The 24406-nt window shown below is 51.1% G+C and overlaps 1 protein-coding gene across 9 annotated transcripts in view; it reads right to left on the bottom strand.

Moving 5' to 3' along the window:
• The window catches only part of TMEM44 (transmembrane protein 44), a 47327-nt gene that overhangs the window by 21421 nt on the left and 1500 nt on the right, over window positions 1–24406 (bottom strand). For 5 of the 9 annotated variants that reach the window (XR_007723275.1, XR_007723276.1, XR_007723278.1 and 2 more), the window contains exons 2-10: window positions 22667–22793; window positions 19822–19915; window positions 17290–17456; window positions 16991–17077; window positions 13258–13428; window positions 11360–11506; window positions 7352–7456; window positions 3411–3533; window positions 710–868 (exon numbers count right to left, since the gene is read on the bottom strand). Coding sequence is in view for 5 of the 9 variants with exons in the window: in XM_050779182.1 (XP_050635139.1) it covers window positions 710–868; window positions 3411–3533; window positions 7352–7456; window positions 11360–11506; window positions 13258–13428; window positions 16991–17077; window positions 17290–17456; window positions 19822–19915; window positions 22667–22793 (1180 nt within the window). In the remaining 4 variants the exon portion in view is untranslated. Of the gene's footprint in view, window positions 1–709; window positions 869–3410; window positions 3539–7351; window positions 7457–11359; window positions 11507–13257; window positions 13429–16990; window positions 17078–17289; window positions 17457–19821; window positions 19916–22666; window positions 22794–24406 lie in introns of all 9 variants that reach the window. The other 4 variants (XR_007723277.1, XM_050779185.1, XM_050779184.1 and 1 more) reach the window with 2 other exon arrangements.

Genomic DNA, 24406 nt, shown 5'->3' with positions numbered 1-24406 from the left:
TTTAGTAGAGATGGGGTTTCACTGTGTTAGCCAGGATGGTCTCGATCTCCTGACCTCGTGATCCACCCGCCTCGGCCTCCCAAAGTGTTGGGATTACAGGCGTGAGCCATCGCGCCCAGCCCACCGAGACTTTTAAACATTTATTACTCATTCATTTATCGTGCAAGTGATCTGTGAAGACCAGACTCTTAAAATGCAGTGTCCCTGCGACTAATGTGACCGTGGAAACCTCTTGTCAGTACTGACACACTGTAGGAGCCCCGTGGAAGTTCATTTTTTTTTTCTTTTTTTTTTGAGACAGAGTCTCGTTCTATTGCCCAGACTGAAGTGCAATGGTGCGATCTCGGCTCACTACAACCTCTGCCTCCCAGGTTCAAGAGATTCTCCTGCCTTAGCCTCCTGGGTAGCTGGGATAACAGGTGCCTGCCACTATGCCTGGCTAATTTTTGTATTTTTAGTAGAGATGGGGTTTCGCCATGTTGCCCAGGCTGGTCTCGAACTCCTGACCTCAGATGATCCACCTGCCTCAGCCTCCCCAAGTGCTGGAATTACAGGCGTGAGCCACCGTGCCCGGCCTTATTCATTATTCAGCAGGTGTGAGGTTAACGTGGATAAGATGAGAACAGCTGTGCAAGCCCCAAGGAGCACCCAGCAAGTGTCCGTGAACGACGGCACCCACGCACCCACCCAGCAGGCAACAGCCGTGTACCTCCAGGTCGGAGTTGATGGAGGAGACCTCAGAGGAGCTGCTGGAAGACACTCGGGCCCGGATGACCTGAACGGGAGGGTACGATGGGGGCTCCTGCAGCAACGCATCTCCAGCGCTCGTCTGTCCATCACCTGGCAGCCTGGTGGCACTGCAGCCTGCCTGCAAAGTGTGTGAGAAAGGGCAGGCAAGGACACGTAGTTTAGTTTTGATGGCTGAATTGTCAAAGCATTCACATACTTCAGTGTTCAAAATGTACAAAAGGGTGTGCAGCCCAGCATCTCCCTGTGCTCGCCTGTCCTGGCCACCCAGTTCTCCCCAGGGACAGCCAGTGCCCAGTGTCTTGTGTATCCCTCCAGATACACTAGACATATACAATCGAGTGCAGACCCATATTTCCCCCGATTTCCAAAATGATAGCACACATTCCATTCTCTTAAGCACCCTGTTTTTTTTCACCTAACACTATGCCTTAGAGATAGTTCTGTATCAGAAGATTTGGGAACTTTTTGGTAGCATTTTAGGTGTTCCCAGTCTATTTAACCCATCCCCTACTAATGGGTGTTTCATGTGTTTCTAGGCTCTTGCTTTTGCAATCAGTACTGACTGCAGTAAATTACACTGCAGTACATCCAAGATTTCAGAGTAAAGGATACATTCCTAGAGGTGGAATTGCTGGATTAAAGAACGTATGTACATTTGAAATCTGTATAGCTACTGCTAAAAACGCACCCCATAGAGGCTTTCCCCATGCCCACCAGCAGGGGATGAAAGTGAGTTGGGATGAATTAGGAAGGTTTAAGGTAGAAAGAAACTTGTGAGATTTTCTATGTATCTATGTATCTATCTATCATCTGTCTGTCTATCTATCTATCTATCTATCTATCCATCCATCCATCCATCTATCTATCAATCAATCAATCTCAGACCAAAGCTTCCCCCATGGGCTCATGGGGGCTCCCCCAGAGACCTACAAAGCTCCACCAGCTGAACTTTTGAAGTCCTACAGGATTCATGTCATTCCACTGACATGTGACAGGGCAAATAACCTGCTTTCTCGACCAGCATCTTCCACTAATTAACCATGTGATCTAATGTATTAGTTCGTTTTTATGCTGCTGATAAAGACATACCTGAGACTGGGAAGAAAAAGAGGTTTAATGAGACTTACAGTTCCACATGGCTGGGAAGGCCTCACAATCACAGCGGAAGGCAAGGGGGAGCATGTCATGTCTTACATGGATGGCAGCAGGCAAAGAGCGAGCTTGTGTAGGGGAGCTCCTCTTTTATAAAACCATCAGCTCTCCTGAGACTAATTCACTGTCATGAGAACAGCATGAGAAAGACCTGCCCCCATAATTCAATTACCTCCCCCTGGGTCCCTCCTGCAACACATGGGAATTCAAGATGAGATGTGCGTGGGGACACAGCCAAACCACATCACCTAATAAAGAAAGTTGTCCTCTCTGAGTCTCGGTTTCCTAATCTATAAAAGAGGATGATAATCCCTGCTTCGCCCCCAGGGAGGGGTGTCATGGGGTTCAGATGTAAATGCCTGGGACACATGAGAAGAATGGCTACGAGTACTCGACCCAAATCAAGCAGGGCTTCAGCCCTTGATGGGTTAAGTGCACAGGTTCCTGTGAGAGTCAGGAGGACCGGCAGAGAAAATCCACAAGAGAAACAAAGGCAGCATTCTGGAAGCAGGAACACACGTGAGGGCCCACCCTGCCGCCCAGCTGGGAAGGATGCTGAAACAGAAGGCTCTGGATGGGAGTGGGGAAGCAGAGGCCTCCCAGGAACGACGACGACAAATTTTATAAACGCCCAGGGCCTGACCACACCTGCATCAAGAGATAAAAGAGTTTTCAAATGCTGCAAGCTGAGGATGCAGGAGCCGATCCATATGGCCCCATGAGGACCCTCTGCCCCTCCGGAGGCTCAGCCTGAACCACGATGCTGCTCCCCCTGCGTCTCCTGGAAAGTCGCTCCTTAGGACCAGTGCTCAGGGGGGTTGCTGGGAAAACAAGGGAGCACCTCTGCAGCTCTCCTCACCCATTTCCAGATGGGTATGTATCAGTGGACAGAGCCGACAGGGTGCCTGTTTCCCCAGAATCTTGCCCAGTCGGACATTCACATTAAAACAACGTTTAAAGCTGCTAACTGAGCAGGTACAAAATGGCAGCACAGAGAGCATATTCTCTTTATAAAAGCCCAGGTCCCTGAATCGGGCAGGCTTAGTTTGAATCCTAGTTCTGTGATTTTTCTAACTGTGGGATCTTGGGCAAGTTACTTAACCTCTCTGTGCCTCAACTGAAAATAACATTATTAATTGTTAATAAAATAATAATAATAGATATAGGCCAGGCACAGTGGCTCACACCTGTAATCCCAGCACTTTGGGAGGCCGAGGCAGGCAGATCAGTTGAGGTCAGGAGTTCGAGAACAGCCTGGGCAACATGGCAAAACCCCTTCTCCACTAAAAAACACACACACACAAAACAGCCAGGCATGGTGGCATGTGCCTGTAGTCTCAGTTATTTGGGAGGCTGAGGCATAAGAATCAAGAATCTCTTGAACACGGGAGGTGTGGGTCACAGTGAGCTGAGATCATGCCACTGCACTCCAGCCTGGGTGACAGAACAAGACTCTGCCTCAAAAAAAAGAAAAGAAAAAGAAAAGAAAATAGAAATAATAACAGTACCTCTCTGCTATGGTTTGGATGCGGTTTGTCACGTTGAAATGTGACCCCAGTGTTGGAAGTGGGGCCTGGTGGGAGGCGTCTGGATCCTGGCGGAAGAGCCCTTCTGGTGGATGAGTTCTCACTCTGTTCTGTAAGAATTGCTTGTTAGAAAGAGCTGGCACCCCTTCCTCTCTCTCCTGCCATGTGGAGCCTGCTCCCTTTTGCCTTCCCCATGAGTGGAGGCAGCCTGAGGCCTCACCGATGCAGATGCTGGCGCCATGTAAACACGCAGAACCATGAGCCACATAAACCTCTTTTCTTTCTGAATTACCCAGCCTCAGGTGTTCCTTTATGGCAATGCAAAACACACGAGGACGCTTCCTCATATGGTTGTTAGGCTCATTTTTATTAACACTTACATGGTAAATAGTATTATTTTATTAATAATAAATCACCACTTATCAAGTGTTTACTTGGTGTCAGCCATTATGCCAAGTAAAAGGCTTTACAGCATAGAGGTCAATGGTACAAACTCAGGTAGACACAGGTCTGAATCCGGTTCCATCACCGACAAGCTGTGTGACCTTGAGCCGGTCACTTAACCGCTCCAACCCCCAGTTTCCTTATCTGTAAAATGGGTATAGTCCTCAGGGCTCGGCTGTGGGGGCAAGTTAACCTGTGTAAAGCACTTAGACCAGTACTCTAGCCCGTAAGTACCATGTAAGTGTTGGCTGCTATTGCTTACTCAAAGCCTGGCAAGTCCTTCACCCTCAGTGGATAGGCTGTGATGGGAGGGGTGCCCCTAGCGCCGAGGGAGGCACCTGCCAGCCCGGCTGGACAGCGGGGCTCGGGGCTCCCTCTGATGGACACAGAAGGAAGCAGCTGGGTGGAAGCCCAAGGACGCGCTTGTGGGCTTCAGTGGCAGAGAATGAAGGTGGAACACGCTCTTCTTTCATGGAATCTGTTCCCCAACAAGAATCCCTTCAAGACTGAGCTACTGGACGGGTTAAAGTGAATACAACTTTTACACTGTTCTCCTTTGGAAGTCCCATGAGGTAGAACTTTCCAGTGCAAAGCTTTGGCCAGACGCTGCAGGGACTCCCGTGCCTTCCCAAGGGTTCCCCACATACCCTGCTTCCTCCCTCCCTTTGGAAGGATGGTGTAATGGCTGAAGCGGGCTCTTAGCTACAAAGGCATGCTCTGAATCTCTCTGAACTTTGCTTAGGTCATACACAAGGTTCTGTGCACCCAGGATACAAGGAACAACAGCAAAAAGCAACACCTCTCTCTCAGGCCCAGACTCTCTCCGAGCACCGGTGTGTCTGGGCAGCCTGGCAGGGGCCCTCGACACTGGACCATGTATTCAAAACACACCTTTACTGAGAGGCCAGGACTGCAAGATTATAGGCACCAGGAGTCAATGAGACAGGAGATACAGTTTACATCTCAGCAGGACACAGACAAACCAAAGCAAAAGATCGTGGTAAGTGCTTTGTAGAGAATTTCAATAGGTAATAAAATAGAGTAGTAGGACAGAGGGGTCCTACTTCGGACTGGGTGGTTGGGGAAGAGCTTTGGAGAAGACGACATTTACATTGAAGCTGGAAAGACAAGAAAGAGGCAGCCGTGTGAAAAATCGGGAGGGAGAGCATTCTGGGCAGAGGAATGGAGAGAAACTCTGTGCAGGAGACAGGAGTGAACAGGAGGCGAGAGATGGGGTCTTGCTATGTGGTCCAGGCTGGCCTTGAACTCCTGGCCTCAAGTGATACTCCGACCTCAGGTTCCCAAAGTATTAGGATTACAGGTGTGGGCCACTAAGAGCCCTGGCCCAGAGGAGTGTTTTAAACACAGGAGGAACAAGATGTAATTTACATTTGTGAATGATCTTTCTGGGGCTCATCAGAGATGGGCAGGGCAGGACCACAGAAGAAGTGGAGAGGATGATGGCCAGGAGGCTGCTGGACTCAAGACCTAGTTTAAATAAGAAAGCATTTATAGGACTCTCAAAAGGAATGGATGGGCATGGGGGTGTGGCCAGGGAAAGAGAGGAATTTTGGGCTTGAACCACTGCATAGACTGCGTCATTTACTAAGATGAGGAAGATGGGGAGAGGAGCCGGTCTGGGCATTGGACGAGGTAAATGTGAGACGCCGTATGGTGACAGCTGAATGGGCAGCTGGGCAGCCGAGATGGGAACTGAGGGGAGGGGAAAGGACGGAGACACGAACCGGGTCGGGGTTAGCAAGGACTGGTGAGCAGAGCGAGGGGACTGCGGGACTGCAGGGCCCACGAGGAGCAGCGAGCCTGCCTGGGACAGGGCGTTGGACTCCCTCTCTACCGTCAAGTTTACCCGGAGGAGCCAGCAGAGGCCGAGGGGAAAGAAGAGCCTGTGAGGGTGGCAGGAAACACAGAAGAATGGGGGCCACAGACGCCAGGAGCAGCTGGTGGCCGGGTGCGTGGAATCTCAGAATGGAATGATGGTGGATTTAGCAGCTTGGAAGTCATCGGTGACCTCGACAAGACAGTCTCGGGGGGAAAGTGGGACATGGGAGGAACTTCTCGTCACCTCTTTACCAATCCTCCTCCTTCTGAGGACCCCCCGTGTAGGTCAGAACTGAGGGAGTCATCCGGAGCCCTCCCTCCCTCACCTGCACCTCCTTACCCCTCCAACGCTCCACTTCCCAACTCGCTCAACTCCATCTCTGCTTCTCCATCTGCTCCAACCTCAGTTTAGGTCACACTTCCTCTTCCTCGGGCTTCCGACTGGCCCTGACCCACTGCTCGGCTGCTACTCTCCTTCCCCCCAGGCCACCTGCAGCCACTTCCCGGGATGGCTCTAAAATGCACGCCTGACCCTGAGTCTCCAGTACTCAAGCCTCCTGACTCCCATCACCCTCAAGATGATAGACACGGCTGGGCACGGTGGCTGACACGTGTAGTCCCAGCACTTTGGGAGGCCGAGGCCAGCAGATCACGAGGTCAAGAGATCCAGACCAGCCTGGCCAACATGGTAAAACCCCGTTTCTACTAAAAATACAAAAACTAGCCAGACGTGGTGGCGCATGCCTGTAATCCCAGTTTCTTGGGAGGCTGAGACAGGAGAATCACTTGAACCTGGCGGGGCGGAGGTTGCAGTGAGCCGAGATTGTGCCACTGTACTCCAACCTGGCAACAGAGTGAGACTCTGACTCAAAAAAAAAAAAAAAGATAAGGCTCCATGTCTAAATGACCCGACCCCTGCCTCCTCCAGCCCTTTCATCTCCCCTCACTCCTGAAGGGCACCAGCATACACCACCCCGAAATATGCCTCTTTAGCATATGGATTCCTCAGACCTAAAGGTATTTGAAAACCAGCAGAAGCAGAAGCTATGAACCTCCCCTCACTGCCTGAAAAGAGAGCATACATTTTCCCTTCATAAAGGAAATTTGTATTTATAAAGGAAATTTCCATTTGTAAAGATATTTCTGCACCAGGAAGAGAGCTACTTCCAGAGACAACTCTTGTCACCCGAGAGACTCTCACCTGCATAGCAAGACAACCCTCATTTCCCACACAGGTCCTCCCTCACCTCACCTCCCACCCCAGGACCCCAAACCTCTTTTGCCTGATTTAGCCTAATATGGTATATACGCCTCCATCATCTGGCCACCTCCTTGAGCCACATGTTTCTTTGTAAATTTCCATGTACGAGTAATTAAAGCCGTTTTTGTTTGTTTAAACAGTTTTTCTCTCTTGTTACTCTGTGTTTCATCAGTTATGAGGGTACAGGGAAAATATTTTTCTCTCCAACACTCCTCTACATCTGCCCCTCCATTGCAACCTTGGAGAGCTCCTTCTTTTTTAACCTGCTTGTCTGTTTTCTCCTGCCCATCCCTCAGCTAAAGCATCATGTCCTCCAGGAAGCCTTCCATGACTGCTTCCCACCCTCTCAGACACCTGGCCGTGACTGATGGCCACTCACCTGCTGCACAGGCTCAATGGTCAGCTCCATGTAGCGACTGATTGCTGTCATTGTCCTCAGTGACTTGCAGTGTGACAGTGTGGTGAGAGGCACCCAATCCAAATTCTTGCAAGTAAAGGCAGGGAGACAGAAAGGAGAATTCTCAGTCAGGAGGCATTTTCTAAAAACAAGGTCACATTTTATTCAAAAGGGTCCCCGTGGTATTTTCTCTCTCTCTCTTTTTTTTACAGCACATCTCACTTTCGGCTTCCTATGTGTCTTATCTTTCTCTTTCGGGTCACGGTAATTCAGTGTTTCCCAAATTTTGCAGCACAGTAGAATCAATTAGGAATCTTTTTTTTTTTTTTTGTAGAGACCAGTTTCACTGTGTTGCCCAGGCTGGTCTTGAAGTCCTGGCCTCAAGGGATCCAGGGGTGATCCTCCCACCTCGGCCTCCCGAAGTGCTGGGATGACAGGCGTGAGCCACCACACCTGGCCTATTCTGCTTTTGAAGATCCCCAGCTGAGCAGCGATCTGGAGTGAGCTGTGATGGAGGCACTGCATTCCAGCCTAGGTGACAGAGTGAGGCCCTATCGTACAAACAAAACCACGAATGTTGACTTCCCACTTCCAGACATTCTGATTTCATTGGTATGAGATGTAACTGGGAAGTGGATAGTTTAAATGCTCCCCAGGTGATTCTGACACCCGGCAAAGTTTGAGAACCACTGCAATAGGTGTCAAATAAGTGCTTTTGCAAAGCTGTGGTCCTCTAATCTTGGTGCACATCAGAAGCACCCTGTGGGCTTGCTACAATACAGATTGTGGCCGGGCACGGTGGCTAAAGCCTGTAATCCCAGCACTTTGGGAGGCCAAGGCAGGCCGATCACCTGAGGTTAGGAGATAGAGACCAGCCTGGTCAACATGGTGAAACCCTGTCTCTACTAAAAATACAAAAATTGGCCGGGAAAGGTGGCATGTGTCTGTAATCCTGGCTACTCAGGAGGCTGAGGCAGGAGAATCGCTTGAACCCAGGAGGTGGAGGTTGCAGTGAGCTGAGATCATGCCATTGCACTTTAACCTGGGCAACAAAGTGAGACTTCGTCTCAAAAATAAATAAACAAATAAATAAAATGCAGATCGCTGGACCACACCCTCAGTGTCAGATACGGGAGATCTGGGTGGAGCCCTCAAATTTGCATTTCTCACAATTTCCCAGGTAATCCTGGTCTAGGGCCCACACTTTGAGAACCACTGCTCTGAAGGATTGCTAAAGAGACTCCAAAGGCTTCTACATCTCTCTTCAAAATTCCAAGACACACAGAGCTCTGTTAATATTTTGTCCCCCTTTCGGAATATAATTTCCTAACAGTTGCTAGAAAGAAATGAAAATAACTTCCACTATGGCCTTCATGGGAACTTGGGTCTTTGGTCTGAGCACCTATATAAAAAAATGCTTTCATCTGCGTCATATACACCATCATCTGCTATTTCATGGACTCAGTCGGATGACATTGTTAAGCCATTTGGAGAACATTCGGAGGAGCAGTTTTTGTTTTTGTCGGTCCAAATGCACTCCTCATTACTCCTCCATCCTGGCCACCAAGGAAGTTACTCACAGCCTCACTCCCACTCTTTGTGGGAGGAGTCTAAGGTAATGAAGAGCCCAGGTAATAGATGAGATTTTTTTTCCAAAAAAAAAAAAAAAAAGAAATCTTAGAAAAGAGGGAGTGACTTCATATTCAAGTCCTTACAAGCTTTCCTTGAGGCACTTTCTCAACTATTTGGAACCAAAAACTTTTGATGAAGACAAATGGCCTCAACTGGACAACTGGCTACTTGTAGAGGTCATCTATTTAAATCAATAAAAGGAGACACATTAACTTTAGCTGGTGGCATGACATAATTGTAAAGGTTTGATATTACTGTAAACAACACTTTCGTTTTTTATTTTTATTTATTTATTTTCTTGAGACACTTTGTTGCCCAGGCTGGAGTGCAGTGGCACGATCCTGGCTCACCGCAACCTCTGCCTCCTGGGTTCAAGCAATTCTCGTGTCTCAGCCTCCTGAGTAGCTGGGATTACAGGTGCTCGCCACCGCACCTGGCTGATTTTTTGTATTTTCAGTAGAGACGGGGTTTCACCATGTTGCCCAGGCTGGTCTCAAACTCCCGAGCTCAGGCAGTCTGCCTCGGCCTCCCAAAGTGCTGGGATTACAGGCGTGAGCCACCGTGCCTGGCCTAAGCAACACTTTTTTTATTTTTTGAGATGGAGTTTTGCTCTTGTTGCCCAGGCTGGAGTGCAATGGCATGATCTTGGCTCGCTGCAACCTCTGCCTCCCAGGTTCAAGCGATTCTCCTGCCTCAGCCTCCTGAGTAGCTGGGATTACAGGTGCCTGCCACCACACCCAGCTAATTTTTGTATTTTTAGTAGAGACGGGGTTTCACCACGTTGGTCAGGCTGGTCTCAAACTCCTGACCTTGTGATCTGCCCGCCTTGGCCTCCCAAAGTGTTGGGATTACAGGCGTGAGCCACTGCATCTGACCTCCAAAACAACACTTTTAAAGATCAGCTTTCTAGCATTATCAACTAAAAAAAAACAAAACAAAAACCAGAAACGAAACAAAACAAAACAAGGAATAGAGTAAGTAGTTACACTGCAATGACCACAAATAGCAAACGGGTCCTTGTGGCTTGAGAGGAGTTTTGAGGGGCAGCATCACAAGCCGATTCCCAAAGGCGGGATCACGTAGCCGGGTGGGCTGACAGGCTTGGAGCCCTGTGTCAGGTGGTGCGAATGATGCGGATGTTCGAGATGCATGTGAAAGTGGGAATACAGTGTTTGAAGAAATAGGAGTGAAAATCACACAATTTATGTTTTTGAGATGGGGTCTCACTCTGTAGCTCAGGTTGGAGTGCAGTGGCGCCATCTTGGCTCACTGCAACCTCTGCCTCCAGGATCAAGAGATCCTCCTGCCGCAGCCTCCTAAGTAGCTGGGACTACAGGTGCGCGCCACCACACCTGGCCAACTTTTTTTTGTATTTTTGGTAGAGACGGGGTTTCACCCTGTTGCCCAGGCTGGTCTTGAGCTCCTGAGCTCAAGCAATCCACCTGCCTTGGCCACCCAAAGTGCTGGGATTACAGGCATGAGCCACTGCACCCGGATGAAAATCACATCATTGAAAAATGATGAAGGTATGTAGCATGTGAACTTATATACCAGCAAGTAAATTCTTCAGAAGCATCAAGTGGCATTTGACTATTTCATCTACATTGCTATATTTATTAAGTCTTTAAGTGATCAAAAACACTTCAAAACATTTGTGTAATTGGGAAACTGGAGGATCCTGTGGCATCCGAGGTTCCCTTAGCTTTGAGCATAAACAGTAGGTTTTTAAAGTGACCAGCTGGGCCAGGCACCATGGCTCACGCCTGTAATCCCAGCACTTTGGGAGGCCAAGGTGGGCGGATCACCTGAGGTCAGGAGTTCAAGACCAGCCTGGCCAACATGGTGAAACCCCCATTCGTCTCTACTAAAAATACAAAAAATTAGCTAGGCATGGTGGCACGTGCCTGTAATCCCAGCAACTTGGGAGGCTAAGGCGGGAGAATCACCTGAACCTGGGAGGCAGAGGTTGCAGTGAGCTGAGATTGTGCTACTGCACTCCAGCCTGGGCAACAGAGCAAGACTCCATCTCAATCAATCAATCAATCAATCAATCAATAGATTAAAAAAAATAAAAATAAAGTGACCAACTGGGCAAGCAGGGAAGGACTTCCGGAATTCCCAAGCCCTGGCCCTCATGGAGGCTCACTGCCCCGTCCACTCCATGCCAGTAAACAGGATGGGCCCGTTACATGTCATGTGTTAGGTTTGGCCACTGTTCCGTCAGCGAGACAGGACAGCTGTCTGAGTCGCCTGCAGAGAACGCTCGGCAGGCAGCTTTCACTCGGCAGGCAACTTTCACATGTCCGCAGTATCCTGCTGTTTCTTAGGATACTGTTGTAGGACCAGAGTTTTCCAGACCTTGTCCTCGTTCCTCGCCTCCTGGTTTTCTTCCTCTTTCTCTGCACAGGTCAAAAGGGCTTGGGTGTCAGGGCTCTCTCTGGCTTCAGTGGCAAATCCTAAGGCCTGTCTCATCTTGCTCTTCATCACACACGAAAGGAAAATAATCTGAGATGGTGGAAGTTAAGGTAGGAATATTCCAGCAGCCTAGCGCGGCCCTTCACCCCTTCACACCATGCTGCCACCTCCCTCCCCCTTACCTACTGTCCTCCCTCCCCCCTCACCTACTCTCCTCCCTCCACCACTCACCCACTCTCCTCCCTCCCCACTCACCCACTCTCCTCCCTCCCCACGCACCCACTCTCCTCCCTCCCCACTCACCTACTCTCCTCCTCCCCCTCCCTACTCTCCTCCCTCCCCACGCACCTACTCTCCTCCCTCCCCACTCACCTACTCTCCTCCCTCCCTACTCACCTACTCTCCTCCCTCCCCACTCACCTACTCTCCTCCCTCCCCACTCACCTACTCTCCTCCCTCCCCACGCACCTACTCTCCTCCCTGCCCACTCACCTACTCTCCTCCCTCCCTACTCACCTACTCTCCTCCCTCCCCACTCACCTACTCTCCTCCCTCCGTGGTATTATCCTGCCTGGGACCAAGAGGAGCTCATCTGAAGACAGGGCTAGGGTGGATATTCCTGTCCCCATGTCCCCACAAGGGCCCAGCATCCAATGTGACCCTGTCCCTAACAAGGACTTGGTAAATATTTGCGAAACAAAAGCATTTTGGAAAACATCTTTCTTGACAGGCCTGGCTTACAGTAACAATACATGCGGTCGGTTGGATAGCATCCCTGAAAATTCAGAATTCAGATCCACCTCTGAATTTGACCCTTTTTTTTTTTTTTTTTTGAGACAGAGTCTTCCTCTGTCACCCAGGCTGGAGTGCGGTGGTATGATCTTGGCTCACTGCAACCCCTGCCTCCCCAGTTCAAGCGATTCTCTTGCCTCAGCGTCCCAAGTAGCTGGGATTACAGGCACCTGCCATCATGCCCGGGTAATTTTTGTATTTTTAGTAGAGGTGGGGTTTCACCATGTTGGCCAGGCTAGTCTCAAACTCCTGACATCAGGTGATCCTCCCATCTCGGCCTCCCAAAGTGCTGGGATTACACGTGTGAGCCGCTGCACCTGGCCCAGACTGTGACCTTATTCCGAAGTAGGGTCCTTGTTGATATAATTAGATAATGAAGTCATAGTGGATTGGACTGGGCCCTAACTCCAACAGCTGGGGTCCCTATAAGAAAAGGAGATACACGAAGATACACCAAGGGAAGAAGGCCATGCGAAGGCCGAGGCAGAAATGAAAATGATGCTGCCATGTGCCAAGGGACACCAGGAGCCACTAGCAGCTCCTGCAACTCCACTAGCAGCTGGAAGAGGCAAGCGAAGATCCCGCTGGTGCCTGCAGAGAGGGTGTGGCCCTGCCTTTGCCTTCACACACACCCCACCAGCAACACGCCACAGCCATTATCCACAGTCAGCATCTAAAAATACAAAAATGTTTAGTCTCCACTAACAATACAAAAATTAGCCAGATGTGGTGGCATGCACCTGCAGTCCCAGCTACTTGGGAGGCTGAGGCAGGAGAATTGCTTGAACTTGGAAGGTGAAGGTTGCAGCGAGCCAAGATCACGCCACTGCACTCTAGCTTGGGCAACACAGCGAGACTCCATCTCAAAAAAAGAAAAAAAAAAAGAAACATAAAGCTACAAATAATTGCATTTGTGTTTGCCTGCCCTGACTGCTGGGAGAGTTCCAGCTAGCAAGAGAAAAGGAGGGTGGGAGCAGGGGCAGTGAGGGGAGGAGACACAGGCCTCCTCTGGCTGCAAGCAGGGCACTCCCCAGGCCTGGGGTGGATACAGCGAGGTCCAGCGCTGCGCGGCCGAGGGAGGTCAGGAACCAGGGTGTGGCCCGCAGCAGGTACTCAGGCTGCCGGTCGTGGGCCACAATGGCTGAGGCATAGAGGAGGCCAGCCAGGGCCGACAGGAGCCGAGTCCACAGGTGGATGGAAGGAAATGTCTTCCCCCGGCACTGGGCAGAGAGAGGGAGGGGCTGGGTAGGGAGGAGCAGCAGATCACAAGACCCAGGGCCCTCAGTGGCACAGCAGGTTGCCAGGCAAGCCCTCTGCCTGCAGCCAGTCGCCCAGGGCAATGCTTCTGTTAGACTTCCAGCTTTTGCTCGAGTTGCTTCTTCTGCCTATCAGACTCCTACTCATCCCTCAAAACCTGGCTTAAACTTAACTCTGAGAAACCTCCCCTTACCAGTTCAACCCTAAGGGGAGCGAGCAACTCCCTTTTCTGGGCCCTAACACGTCCCTCCAGCAGAGTACCTTTGACTGATCATGACTCAGCTCTTTACACAGTCGGAGGGCTCCTGAGGGCTGGGTGGGGGTCCTCGCCATCCCAGGGCCCCAGCACGTGACCCTGGGCAGCGGCTCCCCAATGTCCGCTGGGAGAATGTGAGGGAGACTGGGATGGTTTGGACATTTGTCCCCCCAGATCTCACGCTGAGTCGTAATCCCCAGTGCTGGAGGTGGGGCCTGGTGGGAGGAGGTTGGATCATGAGGTGGATTTCTCATAAATGGTTTGGCACCATCCCCTGGGTGCTGGCCTCGCGAGAGTGACTGAGTTCTCCTGAGATCTGGCTGTTTAAAAACGTGTGTGTGGCCCCTTCCCTTCCACCCTCTTTGCTCTCTCTGCCAGCTCACACTTGGCCTTCAGCCATGAGTAAAAGCTCCCTGAGGCCTCCCCAGAAGCCCGGCAGATGCTGGCGTCATGCTTGGGTACCTGCAAAACCGTGAGCCAATTACATCTTTACAAATGACCCAGCCCGAGGCAACGCAAGAACAGCCTAACACAGGGACCGAATCAGAAGAGCTGAGACCTGGCCCTTCTCTCCCTGGGATCACTGACTCTGACCCAGGTCACATGGGGAAGATCCAAAAAATGAGAGATGATATTCTGGAAATTTTAAAGCCAAGAGGACATTTCTGAAGAATACGTAATAAAAATATTGGTTCAACAAAAGGAAATATGCACTATTTATATTTATATGTAAGTAGCCTTTATATGCAGGAAGTCACTCTATGTATATGAATATGTATATATACAAACACCATAATTCTGATTATATACCTATAAATATATGAATTAAAATTAAATAGTTTATATATTAAACTCAGAGTTTTTAAATTTTATTTAATTTTAAAATTATTTAATTTTAATTCATATATTTAAAATTATAATTCATTAGATAAGCTCATATATAAATTATAATTTTTTTTTTTTTTTTTTCTTTGAGACGGAGTCTTGCTCTGTCGCCCAGGCTGGAGTGCCGTGGCCGGATCTCGGCTCACTGCAAGCTCCGCCTCCCAGGTTCACGCCATTCTCCTGCCTCAGCCTCCCGAGTAGCTGGGACTACAGGCGCCCGCCACTTCGCCCGGCTAGTTTTTTGTATTTTTTAGTGGAGACGGGGTTTCACCGTGTTAGCCAGGATGGTCTCGATCTCCGGACCTCATGATCCACCCGTCTCGGCCTCCCAAAGTGCTGGGATTACAGGCTTGAGCCACCGCGCCCGGCCTATAAATTATAATTTTTACATAATTTAGTTTTATGTAAGTTAGACTATATATAGTTAAGTTTATATATAATTTAGTTTATATATATATAATTCAGTTTATATATAATACATACAAAATTCAGTTTGTATGTAATACATATATAAACTCATTACATGACTCATTACCTATGTTCATTTGATGACCATACTTACAGATATATAGACCTTGGCTAGGGAATGAGAAAAATTCCGGAGAAAAAGCATGTTGTGGCCAACTTCGCCCCACTTTAAATTTAACTCTCAAAAATAATCTGCGTCCCCTCTGGTTTGTCCCCAGGCCTCCCTGTGTCTGGCCTGCCCCCAGAAGACTGCGTAGCGGAGAGGGCACAGTGCCGCGCTTCGCTGGGGAGCAGCGGCTGGGAGGGTGAGCCCTGGCCCACTGCGCCCAGAGGCTGAGGGTGGAGACGACGCCCTTTCCCTTCGGCCCTCCCTACCTCACACAGGAAGCAGCACTGCTATGGCTAGAGGTGCCTGGACCCCCCGCCCCGACCCAAGCACCCACCACCACGTTAGAGAGGACACTGACGGCCAGAGGGGAGGTGGCGGGCAGAGCGGGGCTGGGCCTTGCTCTCGCTGCTGCTCAGGATGAACTGCGCTGGGGAGCCCTCTGCCCTCGTTCCCGTGCTAAGCCAGTGACAGTGACCACTGTCCTCCAAAGCAGTCTCTTCCCAGGGTCAGTCCTGGGGCCGACCCTGAGAAAAATGGAGAGCTCTATTTACCTGCAGTGCCAGACATACAGTAGGTGGCATGAGCCACCGCGCCCAGCTGATTCTTTTTAGACTAAATGGGCCTATGACATGTCATGGTGCTGGGTTTACCCACTGTTCCGTCAGTGAGACAGGAACAGTTGTCTCAGAGTCGTCTGCACAGAAGATCTGGCAGAGCAGCCGTCACACGTCCACAGTGTCTCGCCGTTTCTCAGGCGCTTTCACGCATGGGGGCTTTTCCTGTGCGGTCTCCTCTGCCGATGGCCTTTCCCTAGCCTGTGTCCTCAAATTCACGTTCCCTCCTGAGGCAACGTGACGTCTCCCCCCACCCCACAGTCTGGCAGTGTAAACAGTCTTCACCCTTGCTCATTTGAAGGGCGTAGGAGCCTTCTCTCTCTCTCTCTGACACCCAAACATTTGTTTCTATCTTTCTTGGAGCGTTAGGAGATGCTGCTTCACATCCCTGTGTCTTCCATGAGACTGTGAGCTCCCGGAGGGCAAGCGCTCGCCCCTGCTCACACCTTATCCCCCACAAGACCGGCTGACACAGGGCCTCCCTCAATGTGGATGCCTGGAGAATGCCTGCCAATAAGACACTCTTTTTTTTTGAGATGGAGTTTTGCTCTTGTTGCCCAGGCTGGAGTGCAATGGCATGATCTCAGCTCACTGCAACCTCTGCCTCCTGGGTTCAAGCGATTCTCCTGCCTCAGCCTCCAGAGTAGCTGGGATTACAAGCACACACCACCATGCCTGGCTAATTTTTGTATTTTAGTAGAGACAGGGTTTCACTGTGTTGGCCAGGCTGGTCTCAAACTCCTGACCTCAAGTGATCTGCCCACCTCGGCCTCCCAAAGTGCTGGGATTACAGGCGTGAGCCACTGCGCCCGGCCTAAGACACTCTTGATCTACACAGAACCTCATACCTGACTGCCTGGAGTCTCTCCAATCTCATTCTCTCATGGGTTTAGCCAGCCTCAGGGGCTTTTTCCTCACAGCCTGCTTTTCATGTGCTATAGGAAATGGGAAAGAACCCACGGGTTTTCCCCGAGAGGCTCCCGCCGTCCTCAGGACGCCCTGGGCTGGCTGCCCCTCTCCACACACATCCCCTCCTTGCTGCCATACACACCAACGCTCTTCAGAAAAAGCTGAGTCCACGTGCATGCACACACAGTGACACCACACTCCCATCCCATGACCCTCTCAGGATGCTCCCAGATGCCCCAAGGCCTGCCATGTGACCCACAGTCCCAGCCCCACCCCAGCCTCACAATTCTGGAGAGAGGGGGGATCCGAGAAGCCCAGGAGCCAAAGGCGGCAATGCTACCCAGCAGGTAGCCGAGGATCTCAGTATTTTCCTGCAAGAACAGGTGATCCACCATTAGCACTCTGCAGACTGTCCATGTGCCCCAAGAAACAGACAAAGCTCAGGATTCCTTTTCTGCTTTCAGAGGTTTCTTCCAACAAAGGAAGGCTTAACCCCACTCCCCCAGCCCCCGCGTCATCCCACCCCAGGCATTTGGCAGGACATGCAGTACCCCGAGTCCTCCCCAGGGTGGCCCAGCCTCACCTGCAGCAGGCTCGCCAGCAGCCTCCGCTGTGGCCCCCGGATGGTGGCTGAAGCCTTTGGGGCAGCAACCCAGAGAGCCCAGCACGGGCCCAGGCTCAGCGGCAGGGCCAGGGCAAACACACTGGCCCTGAGCTGCCGCCTCCTCTTCCTCTCTCGGGCTTCCCGATCTGCAGTAGACAACAAAATCCCACAGGGCTCCTGGAACCTAGACCTTGTCAGATAGCTGCGTGGGAAGAACTGGTGTCAGCTCCCCACACAACGCCAAAACGGGTTCCCAAGTTATTCTGCAGGCCGGCTCCTCCCCACCCTTCAGGGCCCTGTAGTTGTGCCACCTCTTCAAGCAGCCTTTCCTCTCCACCACCGATTGCACACCCCACCCCCATAACGTGCTATTCTCCTTCCTTAGGCAGAGATGACATTATCTTCTCTCATATGCATCTGCATGTAGACGGCAGTGCCTCTTCTGGACTAGGGCTCCTAAGGATAAGGCACCATCCCCTGGTGGTTTCTCCAACCTCCGCAGAGCAGAACTGGTGCGAGCATGGTAAAAGCATCGACCAGTGAATCCGTGGTGGCACCAGCGGGAACTGTGCGCAGGACAAACAGCAATGAGCAGTGTCTTTGTCCTTGAAATATAAGATAGGCACTCCTCTGAGCAATTCTCTTTATTTTTTCTTTTAGAGATGAGGTCTCACTAGGTTGCCCAGGCTGGACTTGAACTCCTGGGCTCAAGCGATCTCCACGTCGGCCTCATGAGTGGCTGGGATTTCAGGTGTAAGCCACTGCCCAGCTCTCTCCTGAGAAACTCTAAAAAGAGCATTTCTCTTCTGGGCAGCAGTGAGCCGCTGAGGGCGTGCTACACTACACACTGACGCAGCATCCCCTTGGGTTTACTGATTTATTTTCGAGACAGGGTCTCGCTCTGTCACCCAGGCTGGAGTGCAGTGGTGCAATCACCGCGCACTGCAGCCTCCACCTCCTGGACTCAAGTGATCGTCCCACCTCAGCTTCCCAAGGAGCTGGGACCACAGGCATGTACCATCACGCCCAGCTGCTTTTTTAAATGTTTGTAGAGATAGGGTCTTGCTATGTCGCCCAGGCTCGCCTCAAACTTTTGGCCTCAAGCAATCTTCCCAACTCAGCCTCCCAAAGTGCGGGGATTACAGGTGTGAGCCACGGCACCACGTGGTTCATCCCCTTTTTTTTTTGAGACGGTGTTTTGCTCTTGTCGCCCACATTGGAGTGCAGTGGTGCAGTCTGCAACCTCCAGTTCCCGGGTTTACACGATTCTCCTGCCTCAGCCTCCCAAGTAGCTGGGATCACAGGTGCATGCCACCACGTCCAGCTAAGTTTTGTATTTTTTTAGTAGGGACAGGGTTTCACCATGTTGGCCAGACTGGTCTTGAACTCCTGACCTCAAAATGATCTGCCTGTCTTGGCTTCCCAAAGCACTGGGATTACAGGGGTGAGCCACCACACCCGGTCCCTCATCCCCTTTTTGAACAAGGGTCCAAGCACACGGCTGACCCTTCTCAAGAAGCCCCAGCCACAGATACCTGGGGCCACTCACCCTGGCCCAGCCATTTCCAACCCCTGCTGTGCCTGCTGTGCCCCGTGCCCATTCCTGCCACCCACTTCCAGTAGCTGTGAAGCTTCGCCTGACCACCCCAAACCTGCACGCTAAGCTATCACTATTCATGCCCAAGCGCTGCTCCACGCCTCCTCCTAGCCTTTGCCCATGCTGCTGTGTGCCTGGAGTGCCCTGCCTGTGGCCCCAGCTCTAGTGCCCCGTGCTTCCTTGACACTGGCAGCCCTTCTCTCCCTCTTGCTGCCCACAGTGTGCACACACCAGCTGGCAGCCCTAACGCAGGGCGACAAAAGCAAAACTCCACCTCAAAAAAAAAAAAAAAAAAAAAAGAGGGATGAACCACGTGGTGCCGTGGCTCATGCCTGTAATCCCAGCACTTTGGGAGGCTGAGTTGGGAAGATTGCTTGAGGCCAAAAGTTTGAGGCCAGTCTGGGCGACATAGCAAGACCCTATCTCTACAAACATTTAAAAAAGTAGCTGGCAGCCTCAAAGAAGGATCCTCTCCTTCTTTTTTTTGGTGGGGGGGGTGTTATTTTTGTTTTTTTTGAGACGGAGTCTTGCTCTGTCACCCCGGTTGGAGTGCAGTGGTGCGATCTCGGCTCACTGCAACCTCTGCCTCCCGGGTTGAAGCGATTCTCCTGCCTCAGGTTCCTGAGTAGCTGGGACTACAGGCGCCCGCCACCACGCCCAGCTAATTTTTCTATTTTTAGTAGAGACAGGGGTTTCACCATGTTGGCCAGGATGGTCTCGATCTCCTGACCTCGTGATCTGCCCACCTCAGCCTCCCACAGTGCTGGGATTACAGGCGTGAGCCACCGCGCCTGGCCCTTCTCCTTTGTTTGTGCCTGGCTGGGACCCACTCAGGGAGTGATAAGGGGTAGGCATTCAGCATGCTGATGCATGAATGGGTGAATAGAGACAGGAAAAGACAGCCACACACTCACCTGAATTAGACTTGAATTTGGATCCACAGACTGGGAAGAGAATGAACATAAAGTTCACTAAGTCAACAGCTGCTAGGTAGGCACCAGTGAAAACCTGGGAGCAAACGGGAACAGAGTCTTGGCATTTAAGCATCTTTTCTCAGCCCCTACAGCGTCTGTCATCCGGGACCCTGTATCACGTGGGTTACACTGATGTGGTGCCTCCACGTGTATTCCTCCAGGGACACCTCCCGCCAACCCCGGAAAAGTCCATTATCACCTCCACTTGGCTGATGAGGAGATGAGGTGTTTATATGACCGAACCCAAGGTAGGCAGATGCCCACCAGTAGGGTTGGGATAAGAGCCCAGCCCCCCAGCTCTATTCCACACACGTCCCACTGCATGAGGCAGTCTCTGCTGTGTACCTTTGGCCCACTGAGCTTCTCTGGCCCTCAGTTTCCTCATCTGCAAAACAAGCATACTAACGGTGCCTCCGTCAAAGACTGTCAGGAGGGTTACTTGAGACAGTACATGGGCAGTGTTTAGACCAGTGTCTGGGGAAAGCAAACCACCTCTAAAGGCACCAGCTACTCTGACAGTAGAGTCGGCGGTGAAGAACTTGCATTGTGGAGTTTGAATCTCGGAATCTTGGCACTGCTACTTACTAGATGGGTGACCCTTAACCTCTCTAGGCTTCAGTCTCCACGTCTGTAGAACAGAAATAATGAGGACACTCACGTCATAGGATGCTGGTATTCCAGGAGTCAATACCAAAAGGTCTGTAGTGCCAAGTATGTAGTTAAGTTTTTAATAAATATTATTATTGGACTTGAGCTGGGACCTATCGTATTCTTTTTTTTTTGAGATGAAGTCTTGCTGTTGTCCAGGCTGGAGTGCAGTGGCATGATCTCAGCTTACTGCAACCTCTGCCTCTGGGGTTCAAATGATTCTCCTGCCTCAGCCTCCTGAGTAGATGGGGTTACAGGCGTGCGCCACCATGCCCAGCTAGGTTTCTCCATGTTGGTCAGGCTGGTCTCCTGACCTCAGGCGATCTGCCCGCCTCACCCTCCCAAAGCGCTGGGAGTGCAGGTGTGAGCCACGGCGCGCGGCTGGCCCTATTGTATTCTATTAGCTAATGAGAATGGGCATCCAAAATGAAAGGTGATTTGCTTTTGAGACAACACTGCTCGAAGCAGGGTCTAGAACGCTCCAAATCTGTGCTCTGCCTACTGAGCTGCCTTCATTTCTACCTGGACGGGCATAAGGCCAAGACCAATCCCATGAGGTGCCTCCACAGGGGGCACAACAGGTTTTCTGGGGGATATGTGTTTTGGGATAGGAGCCTTCCACACAGGCTTGTTTGAGGGCCTGGGCTTTTAGGAAACTTGAAACTACTTCTCACTTGCCCCAAAGCCTACACCACTACCTGGATTAAAGCTGTAAATTACTATTTATTGAGCACCTACTAGGTGCCAGGTGCTGTTTTAAGTGATGGGGATACAGCAGTGAACAAATCCTCACCCTTGTAGAGCTGACATTCTTTTTTTTTTTTTTTTTTTTGAGACGGAGTCTCGCTCTGTCGCCCAGGCTGGAGTGTCGTGGCCGGATCTCAGCTCACTGCAAGCTCCGCCTCCCGGGTTCCCGCCATTCTCCTGCCTCAGCCTCCCGGGTAGCTGGGACTACAGGCGCCCGCCACCTCGCCCGGCTAGTTTTTTGTATTTTTTAGTAGAGACGGGGTTTCACCGTGTTAGCCAGGATGGTCTCGATCTCCTGACCTCGTGATCCGCCCGTCTCGGCCTCCCAAAGTGCTGGGATTACAGGCTTGAGCCACCGCGCCCGGCCCGTAGAGCTGACATTCTAATGGGAGTTCACATACAAGAAGTAATAAACAGGTCAGGCGCGGTGGCTCAGGCCTGTAATCCTAGCACGTTGGGAGGCCAAGGCAGGCAGATTGTCCTGAGCCCAGGAGTTCGAGACCAACCTGGGCAACATGGTGAAACCCCGTCTCTATTAAAAATACAAAAAATTAGCTGGGTGTGGTGGCGCATGCCTGTAATCCCAGTTACTCGGGAGGCTGAGGCAGGAGAATTGCTTGAACCCAGGAGATGGAGGCTGCAGTGAGCCAAGACCACACCATTGCATTCCAGCCTGGGTGACAGAGCAAGATTCTGTCTCAAGAAAAAAAAAAAGGAATACACATAGGTAAAGTATATAGTGTATTAGGGATTAAGCTATAGAAAAAAAACAGATTAGAATAAGGGAATCCAGAACACTGGTACGAGAGGTGGGTCACCATTATAAGCAGGGGAGGTCTTATTGAGAAGGTGACTTTTTTTTTGCTTGTTTGTTTTTTGAGACAGAGTCTCGCTCTGTCGCCCAGGCCGTAGTGCAGTGGGGTGATGTCGGCTCACTGCAACCTCTGCCTCCCAGGTTCAAGTGATTCTCCCTGCCTCAGCCTCCCAAGTAGCTGGGATTATAGGCGTGCACCACATCTGTCTAATTTTTGTATTTTTAATAGAGATAGGGTTTCACCATGTTGGCCAGGCTGGTCTCAAACTCCTGACCTCAGGTGATTCACCCGCCTCAGCCTCCCAAAGTGCTGGGATTACAGTGTGAGCCACCGCTCCCGGCTATGAGAAGTGACTTTTGAGCAAAGACTTGAAGGACTAAGCAGGGAGCCAAGTGGATATCGGGAACAAGAGCCTCTGAGGGGGGCAGAAAGAACAGCAAGGCACAGGCTCTGAGGTGACACTGTGCTATGCATGTTGAAGCAACAAGACAGAAGCCACGACGCTGCAGCAGAGAGAAAGGCCAGGCCTCTCTTAGTGCTGGCCCAAGCCACTGTCAGCTGTCGGCCCCACATACCTGGATTGTGAGCTGTCTGGCGAGAACAGCCCCGACGGTGTCACACAGACTGGTCAGGAGGCAGCACGCAGCACACAGCGCCGACTGGTCCTGTCTGGATTTCTTTGCACATCTCAGATAGAGAAGCCTGGGGTGACAGGGGTATGGACAGAACACAGGAACCGTGAGTTTGGACCCAAACTCGTGCATCTGAAAAGGGAACTGTGACCCTGCACCCTCAGGGGATGCTTTCTCCCCAGGGTATTTGGCAGGTGTTTTTGAACTCAGTTTACAGATGGGAAACAATCAGAAGACTCCAGAACCACCTGTCCAGACACCCATGGCAGGAGCTAGACCTCATGAGATGTGAAGACACCACCTCTTTGAATGAAAAGGAATTACTTTCCGACTCCAAATCAGGACGGCTCCGTTTGATGACCCCCCACTTAGCGCGGAAAAAGTAGCCATCGTGTTTTATTTTTTGAAAAGGAAACAGGAGGGTTATAAAAGTAACTCAGGCTGGGTGCGGTGGCTCACACCTGCACTCTGGGAGGCCGAGGCAGGAGGATCATCTGAGGTCAGGAGTTCTAGACCATCCTGGCCAACATGGTGAAACCCTGTCTCTGCTAAAAATACAAAAATTAGCCGGGTGTGGTGGTGAGAGCCTATAACCCCAGCTACTCGGGAAGCTGAGGCAGGAGAATTGCTTGAACCCAGAAGGTGGAGGTTGTAGTGAGCCGAGATCGTGCCATTGTACTCCCGCCTGGGCGACAAAGCGAGACTCCATCTCAAAAAAAAAAAAAAAAAAAGTAACCCAACCACTGCAGACAACTGCCGAGCAGAGTTAATTGCCTAATTAAAAAGACAACGTGTTTCTCTGAAATAAATTAAAGTGAAATTCTTCTAAACCATCTGTGAGGTGGGGCAGCCTGGCTTCCGCTGGCCTATGTCCACGTTCTTTACACAGAGTCCTTTTGGCACTTTGGGCTGTCCCTCCCTTAGTGCCCCCACTGTCGCTTCTCCCCTTACAGCCCCTCCCCAGTCCATATCCACGGAGAAGATGCACGGAAGGGCAGGAAGGGGCTGGCCGTTTCTATCAGCGTCACTGGTAGGGCCTCTGAAACATGTCGTACATGCCTCCTTGCTACACTTTGCTGGAGACACTGAGGCAGGGCAGCAGCTCCGGCTTCACTGCTGTTCACCGGAGGATGGCACTTATTCCACATCCTTAGAACTGTTTGGCGGATTCTGAGCGCCTGTCCTTGGGAATGGTGGATGAGGACAGAAGCCTGGCTTTCTAGACATTTCCTGACCTGCTGGCCCAAGCCTGAAGCTCACAGTGGCAACATCAACTTTAATCTGGGCCCTGGGATCCTAAAACCAATTCATGACCAAGGAGTGAAGATTCTTAAGTTGGAGACTCCCAGAGGCGGACCCAAATTAGAAATAATTTATATCAACCCTCCCATTTGGGAGGAGAAAACAGAGGCGTCTGGTGAGAAGGTGAGTTAATGGTGGTTTTCTGACTTCCCACGCAGGGCCTTTGCTCCGCACCCTGTTCTCAGCCACTTCCCCAGCTCCTGGGGCTAGGGTACCAGCTGACCTTAACCCAGCCCACACACCGCTCCGAACACACATTCTCCAAAGAGAAAGGGGAGCGGGGAGATTCAGGGATGGCAAGGCCCTGAAAACAAATGGGTATGTCCAGATCCAGGCAGTGTGAGAAGCAGAGGCTCGCTCTTAACCCCCGCAAGGCTGGCA

The sequence above is a fragment of the Macaca thibetana genome, chromosome 2 (genome assembly GCF_024542745.1).
Source record: "Macaca thibetana thibetana isolate TM-01 chromosome 2, ASM2454274v1, whole genome shotgun sequence".
Classification (NCBI taxonomy): Eukaryota; Metazoa; Chordata; class Mammalia; order Primates; family Cercopithecidae; genus Macaca; species Macaca thibetana.
This window is presented reverse-complemented; position numbering and strand designations above follow the sequence as displayed.